The 18,339-nt window shown below is 35.9% G+C and overlaps 1 protein-coding gene across 5 annotated transcripts in view; it reads left to right on the top strand.

The window, feature by feature from the left end:
• Positions 1-18,339, top strand: part of SCAF8 (SR-related CTD associated factor 8) — a 102,660-nt gene that overhangs the window by 15,249 nt on the left and 69,072 nt on the right. For all 5 annotated transcript variants that reach the window (XR_008448977.1, XR_008448976.1, XM_054061422.1 and 2 more), the window contains exons 2-5: positions 7,650-7,733; positions 9,281-9,325; positions 13,518-13,679; positions 16,708-16,864. Coding sequence is in view for 3 of the 5 variants with exons in the window: in XM_054061422.1 (XP_053917397.1) it covers positions 7,650-7,733; positions 9,281-9,325; positions 13,518-13,679; positions 16,708-16,864 (448 nt within the window). In the remaining 2 variants the exon portion in view is untranslated. The remainder of the gene's footprint in view (positions 1-7,649; positions 7,734-9,280; positions 9,326-13,517; positions 13,680-16,707; positions 16,865-18,339) is intronic.

Genomic DNA, 18,339 nt, shown 5'->3' with positions numbered 1-18,339 from the left:
TGTAGAGCATGGCTGGATGGAAACACCATGCAGGAAAGCAGTAGAAACAACTTCCCCCTCACACAAATTAACTGTTAATTGATCTGGTGTTTTCTTTTGCTATAAATGGGCTGGGAAGATTAATGTTCACTTGTATTTTGCAAACAATAGTCTAACTACAACGTCTTTGGAACTGAGCGTTTTCAGTCATCTTGAATATTTGAGAGAGGCAGTTCAGAATCTTGTTGACAGCTTCTAGAATAAACTAATTGAACATTAAATTTTCATTGGCATTGCAATCAAATGTATGCTACTATTAAGTGTGCTGAGTTGAAAAAAACACTGGCACTTTTTACAGTAATTTGAAAGTATTCTCTTAACTTTTGCTATGCTTTTACTCACAGAGGAAAATAAAATTATTTTGAAAAGGTCATCTGGAAAGCCTGCATTTAATGTTCTTTCTAACTTGATTATTTAACACTTGTTTTCTCAAAAACCGAGCCAAGAGTTTGGAAATGGTTTCTTTTACCTAAAGAACAGTCAGACTCCTTGTGACTTGTCTCTTATTGTGTTATACTCCACCCCGCCTTCTCCCCACAATCAAATTCTGTGGAAGTTTAGTTTTTGTTCCTTTTTAACATTTGTGTTCTTTGGAAGTCATTAATTTTATTTTCCTTTGGAATCAGACATGCAGTTTCCTTCTGTAACTCAGTTACTCTTGTGTAACTTTTTGCCATCTACCTTTAGACAAGGAGTGTCTCACCTTTAGTTTTTCCACTTGTGTGCTGTAGTTTAAGAACGGACAGTACGAAATAAAGGTTTGTGTAATTTTGTGATGGGTTTTTTATGTTTTTGTTTTGGTTTTTTTTTTTTTTATCAGGGTTTATTCTTTCAGTTCATTCTAGTCATTTGATCTTAACTGAAGCAGCATTCTCTCATTTTCCATATTGTGTTTCTGTTGTGGTAACTTTGCTCAGGAGAGCCTTTGTGTCAGAATGACCTTTGGGTGAATACATCGCTCTTCGCAGCAGAGCTCTTTTCCAGGCAAATATTGGGAGACTCTTTCTTAGATGTTAGGCTAGCTGGGAGATAAATATTGGTTTTCATTAACATATTCTTTTTAATCTCTGGTGCAAAATCAGTTACTAAATGAATGGAAAAAATAAATTGATCCAACAACGTGTGAGGTGGGTTTTGATTTAGATATAATCAAGTGGTGATAGATGTGCAGTGTTTGTAGAGGAATTCTTATTCTCTTAGCTTACATTTTAAGAAGAGACTCCAGACTGGTGTTTCACTACAGCAATGCCTCAGATTTCAACAAATTTCTGTGCTTAGTATTTTTTTCATGTAAGAAATTATCTTTCACTGTGCAAGTCTTTGCAACTGTGAAGTTATGAAAATAACTAGAGAAAATGGCTTTTGTTTTCTATCAGTAGCAAGCAGACGCTTAGAGGTACTGATCATTTTTGTCTTTTTGGGCAAGTGTTTTGTATAATTTTGTGTTCATCCAGAAAGGCAGGTAAATGGCTAGTCAATGGAATTAGACAGCTTTTCTTTGTAATTCACAGAATCATGTGGTAGCTCAGCTGTAAATCATGGGGTTTTATGGTTTTTTGTTTTTTTTTTTGAAGTTTGCATAATGGTTTGTGTCTGCTCCTTTGCTTTCTCCTTCCAGCCTGCATTGTAGATGTGACTAGTATGCTTCTAAACCACTTAAACTCTTCCTAGTTTTGTCTGCCCCTAGAAGGTTACAGTGTTTCACTCTTGACCCTCTTAAATCAACTGTATTTCTGTTGGGGTGAAAAAATGCAACTGCCTGATGTGATAAGGCTCAACCTTCATTTAAATACATTGTTTGAAAGTGAGAGATGCTTTTTATACTAGCATAGGGATAGCTACCTGTATTTTATGCAGTTATTTAAAAGAATGGGTGTGTGTCATTGTAGTATCTTGGCACAGGCTTAAGAGTTAGTGATAACAGTTCAGGAGTGAGTCAGGTCCCTCCAAGGTATGCCAGAGCTACCCTACCAGACTGAGGAGAACCACGTTTGGCGATCTGGAGCTGCATCTACCAGCCTGACTCTCGCTCATTCCTTGCTCATCTTATTTGGTGTGCTCCTCCAGTCCCATCCTTTCCAGCTGATTTCCATTACTCAGTTTGTATTGACATCTACCATCCCCTTAGTAATCCTGTTTGCAAGCTGAAGAATCCTAGCCACCCTTATTCTTCACTTAAAAGCTTCTGGGTAGTTTTCATTATCCTTACTGATTTCATGCCAGCCTTGAAGACTGGGGGGAAAGACAGAAATTCCAGAAGTCTTGAGAGGTTGAAAGTGGCCTGGAGGTTAGTACAGTTGCCTAAAAAATGTTCTAAAAGTTAATTAGCTGCATTTACTACTGAGATTTTTCTGGTTTACAGTTCAGGTGATGCCTTCAAAGAAAAGTCTTATATATCAGCAGATCCCTTTCTTAAATGTCAATAGTCGGCTTTAAAGGCAGTTCACTACTTCATGTTTACTCGTCTTTTAATTTCTCTGCCATTTTATTACTTGTTAGTGTCACTGATGTTCCTCTGCAGGTTTTGGTTATCTGACTTTGTCCTGTCCTCAGCAGAAATGAGACTCTATTGGGACTTACCTCTCCATTTAGAAAAAAATGACTTTATTCAAATTGTTTGCTGGTTGTCTTTAAGGAGTGATTGGTCAGGTTGTTTTTCGTGCAAGCGCCTGCTTAGCAGAGCTTAGTTTCTTTGAAGGCTTTTGTGAGAGATCTTTTTGGTAAATGTCTTTTGGTAGTCCAGGTGGACAGTGTCTGTGATATGTCAGTGCGCTCACTGAGTCTTTCAGAAAAGGACAAGAGACTGAGATGTGGCCAAATTAAGTTGCATTCCTGCAGGAAATGCATTTCCATCAGCCTTTGATTTTAGTACAGAATTCAGTGTCATAGTTGGAGGCAAGGGGACCTTACAGGAGCATCTGCCTAATTCAGCAAAACACCGAAGCACAGCCCCAGGGAGCTGTGTCAGGTTTGGGGAGAATGTTTCCACTAGTTCTTGTCGTTTTAGTAATTTATACAATTTTTCCTGGTACAAACAGTGATCCTAACCATTCTGTTGTTTCCTAATTCTCCCCTTGAACCCTTGTCAGAAATTCATGTTGCTTTTCCTATCTTACAGAGCTACAAGATTGATTTTAAGTGAGAATTCATGAATCACAGCTATTAGGTCTTTCATTCTTGATTTCTATTCTAGCAATTCATTATTTTTCCCACTATGCGCTTGTTCTGTACCTTCTTATAAACAAACTTGAAGTGGATTCTGGTATGGGAAGTCTCCACAGTTTTTCCTCAGTGTGTAGATCTAAAAAGAGGAGAGGGGCCTTCTTCTGTAGGGCTTTATCTCCTATGAGTCCTTCTTTATATGCTGATTGTCCCACAGGAACACACTAATAGATCTGTTTATTCCTTCTCCCTTCTGAAAAGGGCTGATTTTTGTGTTTTTCTGTTTGTTTCTCCAGGTTGGTTCCTTTATTTTTTACGTGTGCATTACTAACTAGAGCTCATTATCACTTCCCTCCGCCTTCTTGTGCTTTGGATACCACTTCTGATTTTCTAAAACATATCATTTTACTTCAGGTAGTTTCCCTGACTTTACTATTTAGCCATGTTGCCATTTCTTCCTAGCTTGTTTAAAGGTTGCTTTCATGTGAGGGCAAGTAGTTATCTTCTGCCAGTGACTATGAATGCCTTAAAAAACCCACATGATCAGGAAATAATTACAGCGAACTGTTTTGGCTATGCATTTGTAGGAAAGGAAAAAGGAAGCCAGAATATAAGCACACGTTTTAAAACCAAAAATTATATATATGTTAAACTTTTGGTTTCTTATTTTATAATCCTGAATAAATGGTATTTGTTTTGCTTTAACTGGATTTGAGGAATATGTGATTTCTTTAAATGTCCAATGTCTTAAACATCATATGTACTAGATGTTTTCATTAGTTAAGTTTTCATTAATAAAGAGGCAGCTAAGTCTTGCTTCTCTAGCTAGCCTAACAGAGGAGCAAATGGGTTTGATGGATGAACTGTTTGATGTATAAGGAGTTAGCTGGATGTCAGTATCCAAAGAATTGCAGTTATTCACCCAATGTCCAAATAGAAACCAGTAACAAGTGGTATCCCTCAAGAATCGGTATTGAGACCAATGCTATTTGATATTTTTATTAATGACATAGTGGGGTTAAATGTGCCCTCAGCAAGTTTGCAGATGACCCCAAGCTGAGTGGTGCGGTTGATATGCTTGAGGGAAAGGATGCCATCCAGAGGGACACTGGCAGGCTTGAGAAGAGGGGCAGACATGAACCTCATGAAGTTCAACAAGACCAAGTGCAAGGTTCTCTTGCACCTGAGTCAGGGCAGTCACCAGCATCAGTACAAGACTGGGTGATGAATGGATTGAGAATGACTGCGAAGAATGACTTTGGGATATCAGTAGGTAAAAAAATCAGACATTATCCAGCAACCAGAAGGCCAACCATCTCTCTGGCCAGTGGGTTGAGGGAGGTGGTTCTCACCCTCTGCTCTGCTGAGACCCAGCCTGGAGTACTGAGTCTCTGGTATCTCCAGCATTGAAACACATGGATCTATTGGAGTGGGTCCAGAGGAGGGCTATGAAAACAATCAGAGGGCTTGAACACTGTGAAGAAAGGCTGAGAAAGTTGGATTTGTTCAGCCTGGATAGGAGAAAGCTTTGAGGAGACCTCACTAAGGCCTTTCAGTACTTAAAGGGGGCCCTCTTTCTCTGGGATTAATCTGTGGTGGGGATGTCCATGTTCTGTGTAGTTAAATTCTATTAAATACTAAAAGACTGGGTTTTTTAAAGAAATATCACGTTTCTTAGTTTTGTAAGTGGAAGTTGAATATTATTTTTTTCAAAAAGAGTTGTGTTACATGTTGCAAAACTGCATGTAGATACTTCACACTGAGCCCTCACTTTTCCTTGTACAAATGCAGCTACTTTGGACTTCTGCTGTGCAGTGACAGACCTAAACTATCAGTTTTCTATGTGAACGTACTTCTCAAAATGACACGTATTTATAGGAAATTAAAAGCTCCTTATAGAAAATTAAGGAAAAATAATTAAAAATAATGATCTTTTTGTTTTCTTGGCTTCTTCCAGGTAATAAATTTGGGATTTGTGTTTTCCTTTAAATGGCTGTTAAAACCTCGAACAAGTTTTCCATTGTCCAAATAGCCTCTTTCTACAGAACTATGTTATTAGTTTTGCTTTTTCTTTTGGTTAATTCTTTTTCTTTTTTTAGGTTGAATTACCTGTCCTTAATGATAAATTTGACTCTCTGCCACCTGGAATAATGTGATTGGATGCTAGCAACAACCCCTGTTATTTTGTTGGGGTTTGGCATATTCCAGATGTATAATACTAAGATACCTGACTGCACACAGCTAATGCTTCAGAATCAGTTCTGTGCAACTAATCCATGTTTTCCAACACTATTTCAGCTTTCTTTGAAGTGCACTATCCCCCCCTTTTTTTTTTTTTTTCCCCTGATCATTTCAAAGCTGTTGGACTACTCAGATGTGGTACCAGCGTATATACATCAGTTAGTGGATGTATCGGCTCCTTATAGCTGTGCATGTTGTAGGTGGAGAAGCTACTGTTCCTATCTCTTCTGGGACTGTTTTTGGACTGGCAAGGTGACTTCTTCAGTTGAGGCTGATTTCATATTTGTTCGCATATCTATGAATTGCTTTTACTAGTATTTTGGGCTTTGGGAGCATACTGACCAGGAGTACCCCAATTGACTCTGCTAATGCACTGCCAGAATGTAAGCAAAATGTTTCTGCCACTGCAGTGGACCCAAAAGTAGTTTAACTGTAGTTGCACATCATCGAGCCAAGCCAGCAGCCAGGATGAGTGTCCCACAGTCTGGTAAATCATCTGTGAGTAACTGGAAGTGAGCACTGAACTATGAGTATAAAACAGAGAAGAAACTAACTGGTGGTTTTCTGCTTCTTTTCTCCCTTTCCTCCCTGGTGGTGAAGAGCATTTTTATTGATGTATTGTTTTTTGTTGCATAAGAATCATATAAGTAATTCAGAATATTTTGCAGCAGCAATTAACACTAGCATTAGTGAGAAGTAGTAGCAATTGTTTTTAAAGTGGATGTCTAGCTGTGAACTGGTTATCATTTCTCTGTTTTAATGGAATTCCTTTCACACTGAGAAGGCATACTTGGATGAACCGATTTTTTTTTTTTCAGGTTGTCTTTTGACAGCTACACAAAGTTTTAGTTAAAACTGATTTTGATAGGAAAGGATAGGAAGAAAGCATCTCAGGTTTATAGGTAGGAGAGATCCTTGTCTCCTGGAATCTCAAACATGACTGAAGAATATCTGCATTGCTCAGGGGTGTGTAATAGGGAAGGAAAGAGATCATTTCGCTTTGTTTCTGTTTCAATGACTGTTTTATGGAAAAACTCCCAATTCTTTCTGTCTGCAGGAAAGAAATAAAAAATTGTCTGTGGGTGGTCATCCCCATTATCAGGGCTCTGGTTTTGAGCTAATGTGCTTCTAAATGCAGTGTTAAGGCCATGAGTATCCTTCAGACCAGTTTGGCATTTTGTATCCTGTCTTTTTGTGCATGAAAGCAGCAAATACTACAGTCCCTTGTCTGTTAACACCTAGGGTTGAAGGAGAAAAGAGCAACATTTTCTTCAGAGCCATATTTTGTGAATAATCAGAGGTTTTCAGAGCAAGTAAATAGTCCTGGGTGATGGAGTCCCGACGCAGTGTGGAGGATTGTTTCTAATTACCACCTATCAGTCATAGCTATGAAGTTAATTCATATACAAGTCTTACTATGTTACAAACTTCTGATGAATATCCATACTGCTGGATTGCTTCTGCTAGGAAATTTATGTACTAGTAAAAAGAACGCAGTTGTTACTGTGACCTGGGAGAAAATTGTTGCAAAACACCACTACCTACCTACTGTGACTGTTTTGGAGGTTAGTGATTAATAAAGCTACAAAGCTGTGTTTAAAATTGAGAACCCAGATGGATTTTTGCTTAAGCATTTGTAATACTTGTATTATTTCTGTGAGTTAACGCAGTGAATGAAGGAAGCCTGTGCTGTTTCCAAATCTGCTGTTGTAAGTGGCAAAATTGCTACATGCTCATTCTCACTGGGTTGAATTTTTGTGTTAATGGAAAATAACAATATTTTATTCAGCAGACATACAATGATGAACATAGTAAGTATTTGGCTAAGCTTGTGTTATGGTTCTATAAAGGTAGTAAAAATGTTTTTTGCCCTAGAAAGAAAAAATGAGAGCCTTGTTATTTGCATACTACATGTATTTTCTTTGTAAATTCACCTGCAAGTGTGTGCTGTGTTTAGTGCTAGTAAAACTAGGTATATAGTGGCCATTGCAAAGAAAAAAACTAGTATCTTTTAAGCATTTTGGATCTTACATTATGTTCTGTTGGGACTTTTTCCTTTTCTTAAATGGGGGTGCCTTGTCTGGTGTAATATATACCAATGAAAACTAGAAGTGGCATTCTCCTGTGAAAAAACAATGTATTTTTATACTGCTTATAGCTGCAGAATATGTTTCTCATGACTTATTTCATTTTCTTTCTTTTTGCAGTTGTACTCGCTAAATGATTATAAGCCACCCATTTCTAAAGCTAAGATGACGCAGATCACCAAGGCAGCAATCAAGGCTATAAAGGTAAGAAATTGGCCATCTTCTTTTAACTTCCTTTCTATTTCTCATCTGTGTCAAAGTAACTGGATAATTTAAAGAACTTACTTTAGAACTTTCCACCTCCCTTGTGTATAAGATTTCCAAGTTATGATCCAACATGATAGTGATGAGATTATCTGGAGTGCAGCAGAAGGCTTAATTTGTTGTGTGACTTTCATTTGCTGGTTGTCATATGTGAGAGAGAATTTTAACAGTGTGACTCTTCAATCAGATCTGTAAGACAGGAGATTTTTTCTTCAGTTTCAAAAGGAGACACTGACGTTGCCTGTGAACAAATGCATAAATATAAGACTAGAGTTCCCCATCTCTCTCTTTCCCCCTCCCCCCCCCCCCAAAAAAAAAGTAAGAAATGTGAGCCTTTAGATCAATTCAGTTGTTTAAGTTTTATTTCGTTTTCACGAATTTCTAGTATACCTTTTCATGGGTGTTGTTAATAGATTTTATTTTTTACGTTTCTTGGGTACAAATTGTTATGAAGTTTTAGCATTAGTACACTAATTAAACACTCTTTTTGCCACAAAGTATAACTAATTGTCAAACAGCAATGTAGCAGCAGCAAACAGCACTGAAAAATTATGTCATTAATGTTAAACATTAAAAAAACCCGAAACTCATTGAAAGCTGTAGAGGTGAAGAAGAGGATAGGATGAAAGCAAAAAAGCCAACTAATGCTCTTACTATTCATGTTCCTCTTTGAGAATGCAGATACATTTTCAGATAATTAAATCCATATTGGTGTTTTGTAATTTGAAAAGAGCTCAGTTTGATGCTGAAGAGTGAAATTCACTTTTCCTCTGTAAGAGAGGTCTATGTAAATTAAAGTCTGTGTTGCAATCTAGTGAAAATGCTAAAAAATTGTATTGAACATAAAGTAGTAAATGATAGCAAATGATTCTGTAAATTAAACAATTAAATGATACCAAAATGTTTTACCATTTATTTAACTTGAAAATCCTGCTTCCACTCTTATAATTTCAATAATGAGATTTAATTATGTAGAACAGTTACTGAGATGATATAGAGCCATTGTGATATGTGAGATTTAAATAAAACTTAACAAGCCATTTTAAAAGAAAAAGCGTTCAACAGGTGTTACAAGGTCTTCCTCTACACAAGTTTTTAGATTATTGAAGTGAACAGTTGGAAAGGAGGTGAAATACAGAGAAGTGCTATGTTTACTAAATTAGGCTAGCATCTTTAGTTATTTACAATGAAATAAGCATATGTTTTTGAAAGAGCAATTATATTGTTCTCTTAGCTCTCACTAAATAAATGCGTGTTGTTCAAAAAAATCCAATGTGAAAAACCTTCTGAAGGCAAGAAAAAGTGAGATTAGCTTTTATATACGCTGTTAAATGCTCTGTGGAAAACAGCATAGGCAGCTGTAGGTATTGTATTGCTGATTAATCAACCAAAGTTTCTGATTCTGGTTGTACTATCAATATTGTATGACTTAAACAAGTATATGCATCTTCAGATTTTCTCTATTGAAATATTATTTTATTTTCCAGTTCTACAAGCACGTTGTACAGAGTGTTGAGAAATTCATTCAAAAGGTAAGGCAGTCACAGGTATTTTGTCATAGCACTGAGAAAAATGTCCTCATTTTGAATTAGAGATTATTGAAGACCATTGGGTTTTAGGTACACAAATGGATTAATATTTTTACCATGTGTTAGTTTGTTTCAATTTTTAGTCACATTCAATTTCTGCTAGTAATGAGTAGCTGATCATAACTTATGATACAGAAAGACAAATACTTTGTCTTCATGTACTTTGATTTGAATGACTGTGCATATTGTTAACGGACTATTATCTGTATGTATTCATTTAATGTTAAAAGAGGCTGTCACTGTAGCTCATGTGAACAGCTAACAGTGAAAGAATTGACAGTAATTTGGCGAGAGACAGTTGCTTTTGCTTTTCTGCCAGTTTTTCCAGTAGATTTTTGAAGCTGAAGGGAAGATAACCATTCAGTCTCACCTTTTCTGTAGAAAGGAGATATTTCAGTTGGTGGTTCCTGCTAGTAATTTAAAGCAAAAAAAAAAAAAAATTATATGGCTCGACTTCGGGAAGATGTAGAATTAATTTAAAGATTCTGAGTAATAGAGAATTTTACTGCATTTTGTTTTCTTGCAACAGTTAATTATTCTCAAGTAAAACTACTTTTTACCTCCTGTTGGAAATGGATTCAAGTTTGTGAGTCTTTCCTCCTTGTCTACATTGTACCTGACTGTTCAGTTGATCTTTTTGGTACTGAATTCCTTATCCTTTTGATAATAGGAGTTGATTATCATCAAAATGCCTTTTTATTTTGACAAACAAGCTAGAGAAGTTAGTCTGTTAAATTGCATCTAACATAGCAACATTTTCTTCTGTTGCCTGTTTTACGAAGCAGTCTAGATTGCTCTGTGTCAGTAACCTGTCTTCCTCATTACCTTGTATTCCCCAGTGCCCAGGGTATGCTGCAACGCCTTTTGGCAGTGGTTGAATGGTGAAAACAAGGTTCAGCTTCAGCCTAGTATATTTTAACTGTCTCAGAATAGTTAGAGTTAATTATTTAGGTACTAGAACATCAGTCCTATGTGGGAAGAGTGTCGTATGTAGGTTTCATGGCAGTAGTAAGATTAGTAGTATATTTTACCATCACTGCTAGGGTTTTGTCAAATTGTTGTCTTTTGAGGCATCACCTCTGAGTTAAAGGAAAAGGGATCAATATCCTATGATCTGTTTTTAATATTAAAGGTGGACATAGGAGGGTGAGAGCAGATGTAGATTTCTCCATCTCTGATCGGTAGCACTTTGCAGTTTTATGTCCCGACATTAATCTGAGCATGCCCGAGGTCCAAATCCTACTTTTTAGTTGCAGTGTCTTTGATTGGCACTTCTCTTTTCAAAGGCATGAGAGAACATTTATCCTCTGAATTAAAGAGTGGCAGTTTGTCAGAAATTGTACTGGTAGTTTATGACTATTCCGCAAGCTACTAAGGGTATGGGTTATCTTCACGCATTTTTGTTTAGTGTCCAGTATTACTTCATGAGGTAGTTATCAACTGTCCATTGCTGGTTAGAGAAGGCAGATGTATGTCGGTTTTAATAACCTTGTTGATGATCATTTTGGATCAGATGTTTCCTTTTGGTGGACTTCATGTGTTTTCTTCACTATTTCATGAATGATTTGGTGAAACACAGAAATTATTAATAACATAAAATAGTAAGTTCATATTTCAGTAGAATTGGAGATAAGCAGATGGAAGCAGCCATTTGATATTTATGGACTGAAATTGTATGTGTGGAAGACAATTGGATTATTTTTCTGGAAGTAATCACTTCAAGTTAAAGCTCAAGACTACTGAACTGTCTGTTAAAATCTGCCATAGACTTGTCTAGAGTGATGTCAGTACCATCTCAATTAGTTTACTGTTGATATTTTACTACTCCAGTATTTTCTTTCTTTGAAATTAATCTCATGAGGTTGTTGAAATGTAGGTGAAATAATTGCCCATGACATTCTTGGCTTTGTGACTCTTAACTCACTGGTCTATTGTTGTTTGCTTTGTTTGTTTTATTTCTGGCAAAACATCAATTCCAGCATCAAATGACCACATTTCATATATGCAAAGATGTTTCACTGTTAGAGCGAGACTTGAATAATTTGAGTAATCAAATTATCTTATTGCTTAGACTCACTCAGAAAATAAGTGAATATTTGTTGTGTAAAAGGTGTCTCATCTGAGATTAGGGATATGAGGTCTGACAAAAAAAAAACATTTGATGGTGACTGTACTCTTTTTATTTATCAAATTAAGAAAATCACCTATGATCACTTTCAAAATAGTTCCCTTCTGAGTTGACACAGCTGCATACAGTGATGCCGATGCTCAAAGCAATTCCACAGATCTCTTTCTGAAAGGCTGTTGAGGATCTCTGTCATTTTTGCTTTCACATCTACTGCCAAAAAATGGGTTCCTTTGAGCACCAAGTTGGGTGGGTGCTCAAGCATAGTGATGTTGTTATTAGCTAAAAACTGCTTCATAAAGCATTGTAGGCTGATGCATTTTCTTGATATTAGCTTTGTGTTCACTCTTGCACACCAGTATTTTCTGACTGAGGGTAAGAAAACCATATTTGAACAGACATCCACTAGTACTGAGTGAAGCAATTGTGTTGAGCCTTGTCTCACTGTGGGAGGCTAGAACATATTCTATAACCATCTCTTTGTCTCTCCCCTCCCACTCTTTGTTTCTGAGCTATAGGGTTAGTCTTGGGCTTTTTTGGTCGGACCCCATTTGCAGGCTCACTGCCTCAGTTGTAATTCTTCGTCTTTAGTTATTTTTTCACTTGTGTTTTATTGTCTCTTATTCTTTATCATCTGTATCATTGTATTAATTATCATGTTTTGCTTTCTGCATGTGCCATGTTTTTAAATAGCCCACTATTCATATTTACTGAATTTTCTTATTAAATATCTGTGGGTTTTCCCAATTTGAATATTGTGAAAAGTTGTATACGTCTATGTTCTATATGCAGAATACTCTTATTTTTGGTAATAATTTAGCTAAAATTTGAATAGCTACATTACATTGAAGTGGTTCTCTGAACACAGTGCATATATATCCAATTAGATTTTAATTTTGTAAGTTTGATAATGCACATTATTCTTAAAAGAACACCACACGTATTCTTAAAAATAATGCCCCATTTAAATACACTGAACCATGTTTAAAGATTAAATAAATGCTTTATCAAGGCTGCAAATATTAGGAAATCAGCACTTTTCAAAAAAGGAGGCTTGTTTCTAGGGTATAATAAGATTAATAGTCTAAAGACTTTGTTTGGCACTGTATTAGAGATTATGAATTTAGTGCATTGCATAATATGTTTATAGACTACCTGGACCAGAGATGGGTGTACTTTCCCAAGTACCTTGTGTGATAAGTGTGTACAACAAATATTCATGAAGTAAATTCATGTTGTAGTATATTCTGGTGATGACCTCATTATATTTTTGTACCACTTTTCATTCTGTCTTAGAACTGGTTGTAGTAGTCTGGTGCAATTACTTTGCAATTAAAAGACAAAGATTTTAGCTTTAGTTGTTAAGTAAGTAAAATTACCTAAGTAATGAGTATTGTAGTTAGCAGACGTGCTTTATAAATACCATGCTATTTGTAAATTATGCAAGCTTTCCAGAGTTCTAAAATAACTGTGACTGGTATATTCTCAACGAAACAGATGTCCAAATAAATATTATTTTCTTCTTAGAGGGGAGGATATGGCATACACTAATTACAATAATGTAAAATGAAATAAACAAATGTTAGCTTTAATGTTGACTTTAATCATAAAAAAGCACAATAATATTTTTAAGTATATTTACAGCTACTCTTGGTTAAGAAGTTGTTCATGCTTTATGCTGTTCTCTTAAAATAGATGTATGCAATTCAAAAGGATATGCAGTTCATATGCTAATTATAGTAGTAAGATTCTAATAAGTTAATTTTTTTAATGGTAGGAAATTGATTTTAAACCATTTACACTTTTACAGAATACATATGGATGTGCTAATTTGAACACTAGCCTGGCTATTTTTGAGAGTTTTGTTTTTCAGGAAAATTTATTAAATAAACAATATTTTAGTAATACTTTGACCCATTTAAAAATTAGAGGACTGTTCATATTTACTTGGCCGTTAATGGTTTTTGTTATTTGTCACATACGCATATTTTAAATTATCTTTTTTTGTAGTGCAAACCTGAATACAAGGTACCTGGTCTGTATGTCATTGACTCCATTGTGAGACAGTCCCGGCATCAGTTTGGACAAGAAAAGGATGTGTTTGCTCCAAGATTCAGCAATAACATCATCAGCACTTTCCAGAACTTGTACCGTTGTCCTGGGGACGACAAGGTAAAATCACTTATAGATTTTTCTAATTAAGACAGTCTTTACTATGTTTTCTACAAAGAATAAAGATTTTGATCTTGCCTTCTGCTTGCTTGAGTGGGCCTAATTATAGACTTACACATTAGTATGTATGTATTTAATTTTGCTTGTCTGGCTGTAGGGATGGGGGAAGACTCATCCAATTAGATAAAATAAACTTGTGGAAAGCTTTTAAGGAAGGCTGGGTGGATTTGAGTTAATGTATTTTGTTAGGAAAAAATCAGTGGGTATGTGGTAGGACAAGGAGGTGTAGTCAGTCTTTTATTGTCTTTTCCCCCTCTTGAGTAAGAAAATGAGCGAGCAGGCTTTGTATAGTGTTAAGGAATGTATATTTATCTAGTTAGCAGTATCTTCAGTTTTGGACTGAAAGAGCAAAGTATCTTAAACATTGTCTTTCTGTTGATACTGAATCGACCAACAGCTGAATAAGGCCTAACCTGAATAGTTTGATCCAATAGTTCAGCTGTTCCCTTGGCCCACAATCGTCACAGTCGATGCCGAGTTATCTTTATAATACATTGTCTGGAAATAGCAGAGAGCGCAGGCAACTTAACTTCCTTCACATTTGTCACTGATCTTACAATAGTTTCTTCTTACGAAATTGAAAAATTATAAAAAGGTGAGAAATGCTAAGAGCTTTATCTCCACATAAGTTTGTGTAATAGGGTCATTAATTTCAAGTAGTAAGTGAGGCAGGACACTGCAGGAACAGAAAGATGGGCTACTCTTTGAATAGTTGCATGAATTCCTACAGCTGTATTTTTTAGCCAAAGATCTGAAAACCTAAGGCATCCATGGAAGGTCATTAAGGCAAGTTCAGCCACTGCATGACTCCTGTAGTTGACCTAGGATTCCTGTTTTTAGAGAAGTTGAGACCTCTGCAGGAAAATATGGTGGTATCTGCAGATTTTGTGGTAGTAAAAATTCTGCTTTGAATGTCTGTCTTGTCTTCTGCAACTGAGTTCTGAAGTGCTACTGAGCAGGTCATTTAGGTTAAAGCAACATTTTTCCAGACCAGTTTCACGTTATCCGCATGATTAACTTGTACTATTTCTGTTCCACAGTGTTTTACTTTTATGTAGATGTGATAATAAACTTACTGATTTGGTCATAAGTTGTATTCCTTAAGCAGTATTAGTTTGTTTTATATAACCATTCTGCTTACTACTCTGGGAAAGATAGTGACACAGAAACAGCCTGACTTGTTGAAGAGGAGAGTTAGCACAAGGATGGGCGCAAGTACTCAGTTTGTGTCTAGCTTTAAAAAAAATAGTAAATTTATTGCAGAGTAAGAAATAATTCCACTTATCCTGTAATATTTCAGTGCATGACAACTAATGTATCGTATTAGAAGTGTTTGATGTAGAGGGATAGTAAAATAAAATCTGTTTATGATCTCTAAGGTTCCTATCAGGTTCATTTCTAGGATATTTTTCATCTTATTTAGGGAAAATGTATTTTGCAAACTGATGTCTTGCTGCTGTGTTGCATGTGGATTCCATATTATAGAAAAGCCTGTGTGCTGTGAAAGTAGTTACCATATACCTGGCCCAGCAAAACATTGTACTGTCAGAGATTCCAAGTCATGTACCTGTTTTCTAGCATTTTGATGTTTAATCTGATTAAAAGCATGGAGGAAACACTGCAGTTATCTTTATATGAGCAAATATGGGGTTTGTTTTGTTTTTAAATCAAGCAGAGCAATAGTAGCATTTCCTTTAAAGTATCAGGAAAAAACCCACTGATTTCTTCATCTGGCTCAGCCGTGGAAGATTTGAGGGGGAGATAGATACTGAGACACAAATAGTTTTATTCTGCTTCTGGATAGAAGAGGGAAGTTAGAGGCTCTGATGGACTTGTCAAGGACTGCCTTATAAAACAAACTTTCAAAGAAGAAAAGCTCACATACTGTAATGCTGAATGGAAGCCTTCAGAGTTTTCTGTAAAAGAACTCTTAAGTTACCTCTTCCATGCAGTGTAAGTACAGCACTTCTCTCTCTTAAAGTTAAGTATCATCCTGGAGTTCTGGGCAAACAGACGTTTATTTCTTTGGCTTAAACACTGTGTTTAAGTGCTTTCTCTTCACATTTAATAGCATTTAAATAATTAAATTGTCTTCATGACAGCGAACACGAGATCCTATGAAGAACTTTCTGCTCTTCATAATGCGACTAACTTTTTTATTTCCCAAATAATCAACGTGTCTTTTTCTATTACATATATTTCTATCCAACTTTACAAAATTAAGCAAAATCTTGACTTTTGGTAGAAGTAAAGCTTAGAAAAGGAAATATTTGAAAGGTGATCAAAACAATGGAATAGAAATGTAATAAAAATGCAAGCTGAACAATGAGTTACATCTAACAGAATTATATGAAGTCTTAATTTTGATTTTTCCTTCCCCATGATCCTTATTTTTAAGTATTGCTATGTAATTTCAATAGGCAGGGTGTTGTGTTCCAGTTAAAACGTTTCAATTCCTCATTTCATCAAGAGAGCTTGCAAAATATTGAACTACTTGCCTAATAAAAATATTTAGCAGTTGTATTAGTATAGGCCCATTTTTCGAAGGACATAAATAATTTTAGTTCATAGATAGATCAGAATTACATTCATATATATTGACTATTAGGAGATTACTAATTCCATATTTTATTAATTGGTAATGCTTTAAAATGCTTTCTTAAAATAATTTTCCTTCCACTCTGTCTTCTGAGAGTAAAGGTACGAAAGAGCGATACAGCTGTGTTTTGTTTTTTTTAATATATTTCATTTTCTATTGAGAAAAGACTATCACTATGTGCATAGCATGTCTTTACCTAGGGTCTGCCTCAGGTTCAGAGCTTAGATATATAACTGTTCTTATCGTTCTAACTGTAAGCATAAAGGTTCTTCAATTTAGACATGTTGACATTGCTGGTTAAGCATTCCGTAACTGATAATAATAAGAAAGATAAGCCTGACTCAAGTCTTTTGTTTTCCTTTCTTCTAGAGTAAAATTGTTAGAGTGCTAAATTTATGGCAGAAGAATAATGTGTTCAAGAGTGAAATTATTCAGCCTCTCTTGGATATGGCAGCAGGAATTCCTCCTCCGGTTGTGACCCCTGTCTTGCCCAGCACTACAGCGGCTATGAGCAACAATACACCAGGTAAACTGAGGATAAAATCATACTTTGAATCAAAACACTTGGTATATTGGCTGTTAACATGCTGAAAAATCTCACTGTTTCCTTTAAACCAGTCAAAGGAATGCCAGAAAGAAATTTATTATAACCAGCATCTAGCTGAAGGAAACAGCAAATGCAAGTGGCCGCCTTTTTGTGTTTACTTTCCAACTGTGTATTATAAATATGTTCTGATTGAGTAACGGTGCAATAAGACCTGGTTTTGCACTCAGAAGTTGAATGGTAGATCACTGACAGAGTTAAAAACCCAACACAGCATTAATACAGTCTATGTTAATGAGTGATACCACAACTGGAAGAAATGAAAGAGAGTGTATCAGTATTTTTTTGCTATTTGTAGGATTGACCTTGCTGGATAGTGTCAGACAGTGCTCCTTTACTTTAGCTGGCAAACAGACAATGATTTAAAGGGGAGAAAAACACATTGACAGTGTAAGCTGCACCCAGTGAGATACTTCCCTCTCCATCAAATCTGAAGTGTGTGGGCCAGAAATCATGCTGGAGAATCATGTGGGCAAAAACTGCTTATGGATTATGTCCCAAGTTACCAAATGCTAATGTTATTATACATTCAGATTTGATAATTTTGAGCTCTAAGCATCTTCGTTAGGTAGGTGGTGGGGAACTAGCTTTTCAGTTATGTTTGTGGCAATTTTTTCATTTGAGATTGGGATGCATGGGAAATTTACATAAAGAGATTGGGGTTTTGGCCCATGGACTTCTTCATCACCCACCTTTTGCTGATCCAGTGCTGAGAAGTAGTGAGGTAGACAAATCCACCTTATTTTTCATTGGTGTCTGTAAATGTGTCTAGTCTCTTGGATTGGACTTGCTGCATCTTCTAGATCAATATTTTTTATTTTCATTAGGTTAATTACTTTAAATTGTTGAAATCATGGCTTTACTCTAATGCTTCTTTAAATTCATTTTAAGTTGTCTTTTAAAATGGTTATCTAGTCATTTACATTTAGTGTTCATTGACATATCTCTCCTTCTGAGATAAAAGCAGGATTATTTGCAGAGATGGAAGATTTTTCTGGATTATGTCATGAAACTAATTATAAGATTGCTGATTTAGTCTCAGTGTTTCTCTTGAGGAAAAATGTTAAAATGAGCAATTCTCATGAATCCAGCTACTGCAGGCTGAAGTTTCTAGTAGAATCCATAAGATTCCTCTTGGGGATAAAGTGCAAGTGCAGTCAGTTCCAGTCTAACAAATAACTCTGAGTAGATTGCTAACAATTATTGTTTTGTATACATTGTTCCACTAAATGGTTTGGGTTGCTGTGTGAAGCCTATTTATTTTGCATTTGCCGGTGTTTTTGTTAGTAGTTCCCATAGGTCAATAGTGGAAAGAGCTGTGAACTACACTTAACACAAAGTAATCCTGCTACTTGAGGAATTTTGATGTGAATGTCTGTTGTTACTGTGCACTCAAT

Source organism: Cuculus canorus, chromosome 3, assembly GCF_017976375.1.
Source record: "Cuculus canorus isolate bCucCan1 chromosome 3, bCucCan1.pri, whole genome shotgun sequence".
Classification (NCBI taxonomy): Eukaryota; Metazoa; Chordata; class Aves; order Cuculiformes; family Cuculidae; genus Cuculus; species Cuculus canorus.
The sequence above is the reverse complement of the archived record's forward strand: the minus strand, read 5'-3'. Positions and strand labels throughout refer to the sequence as shown.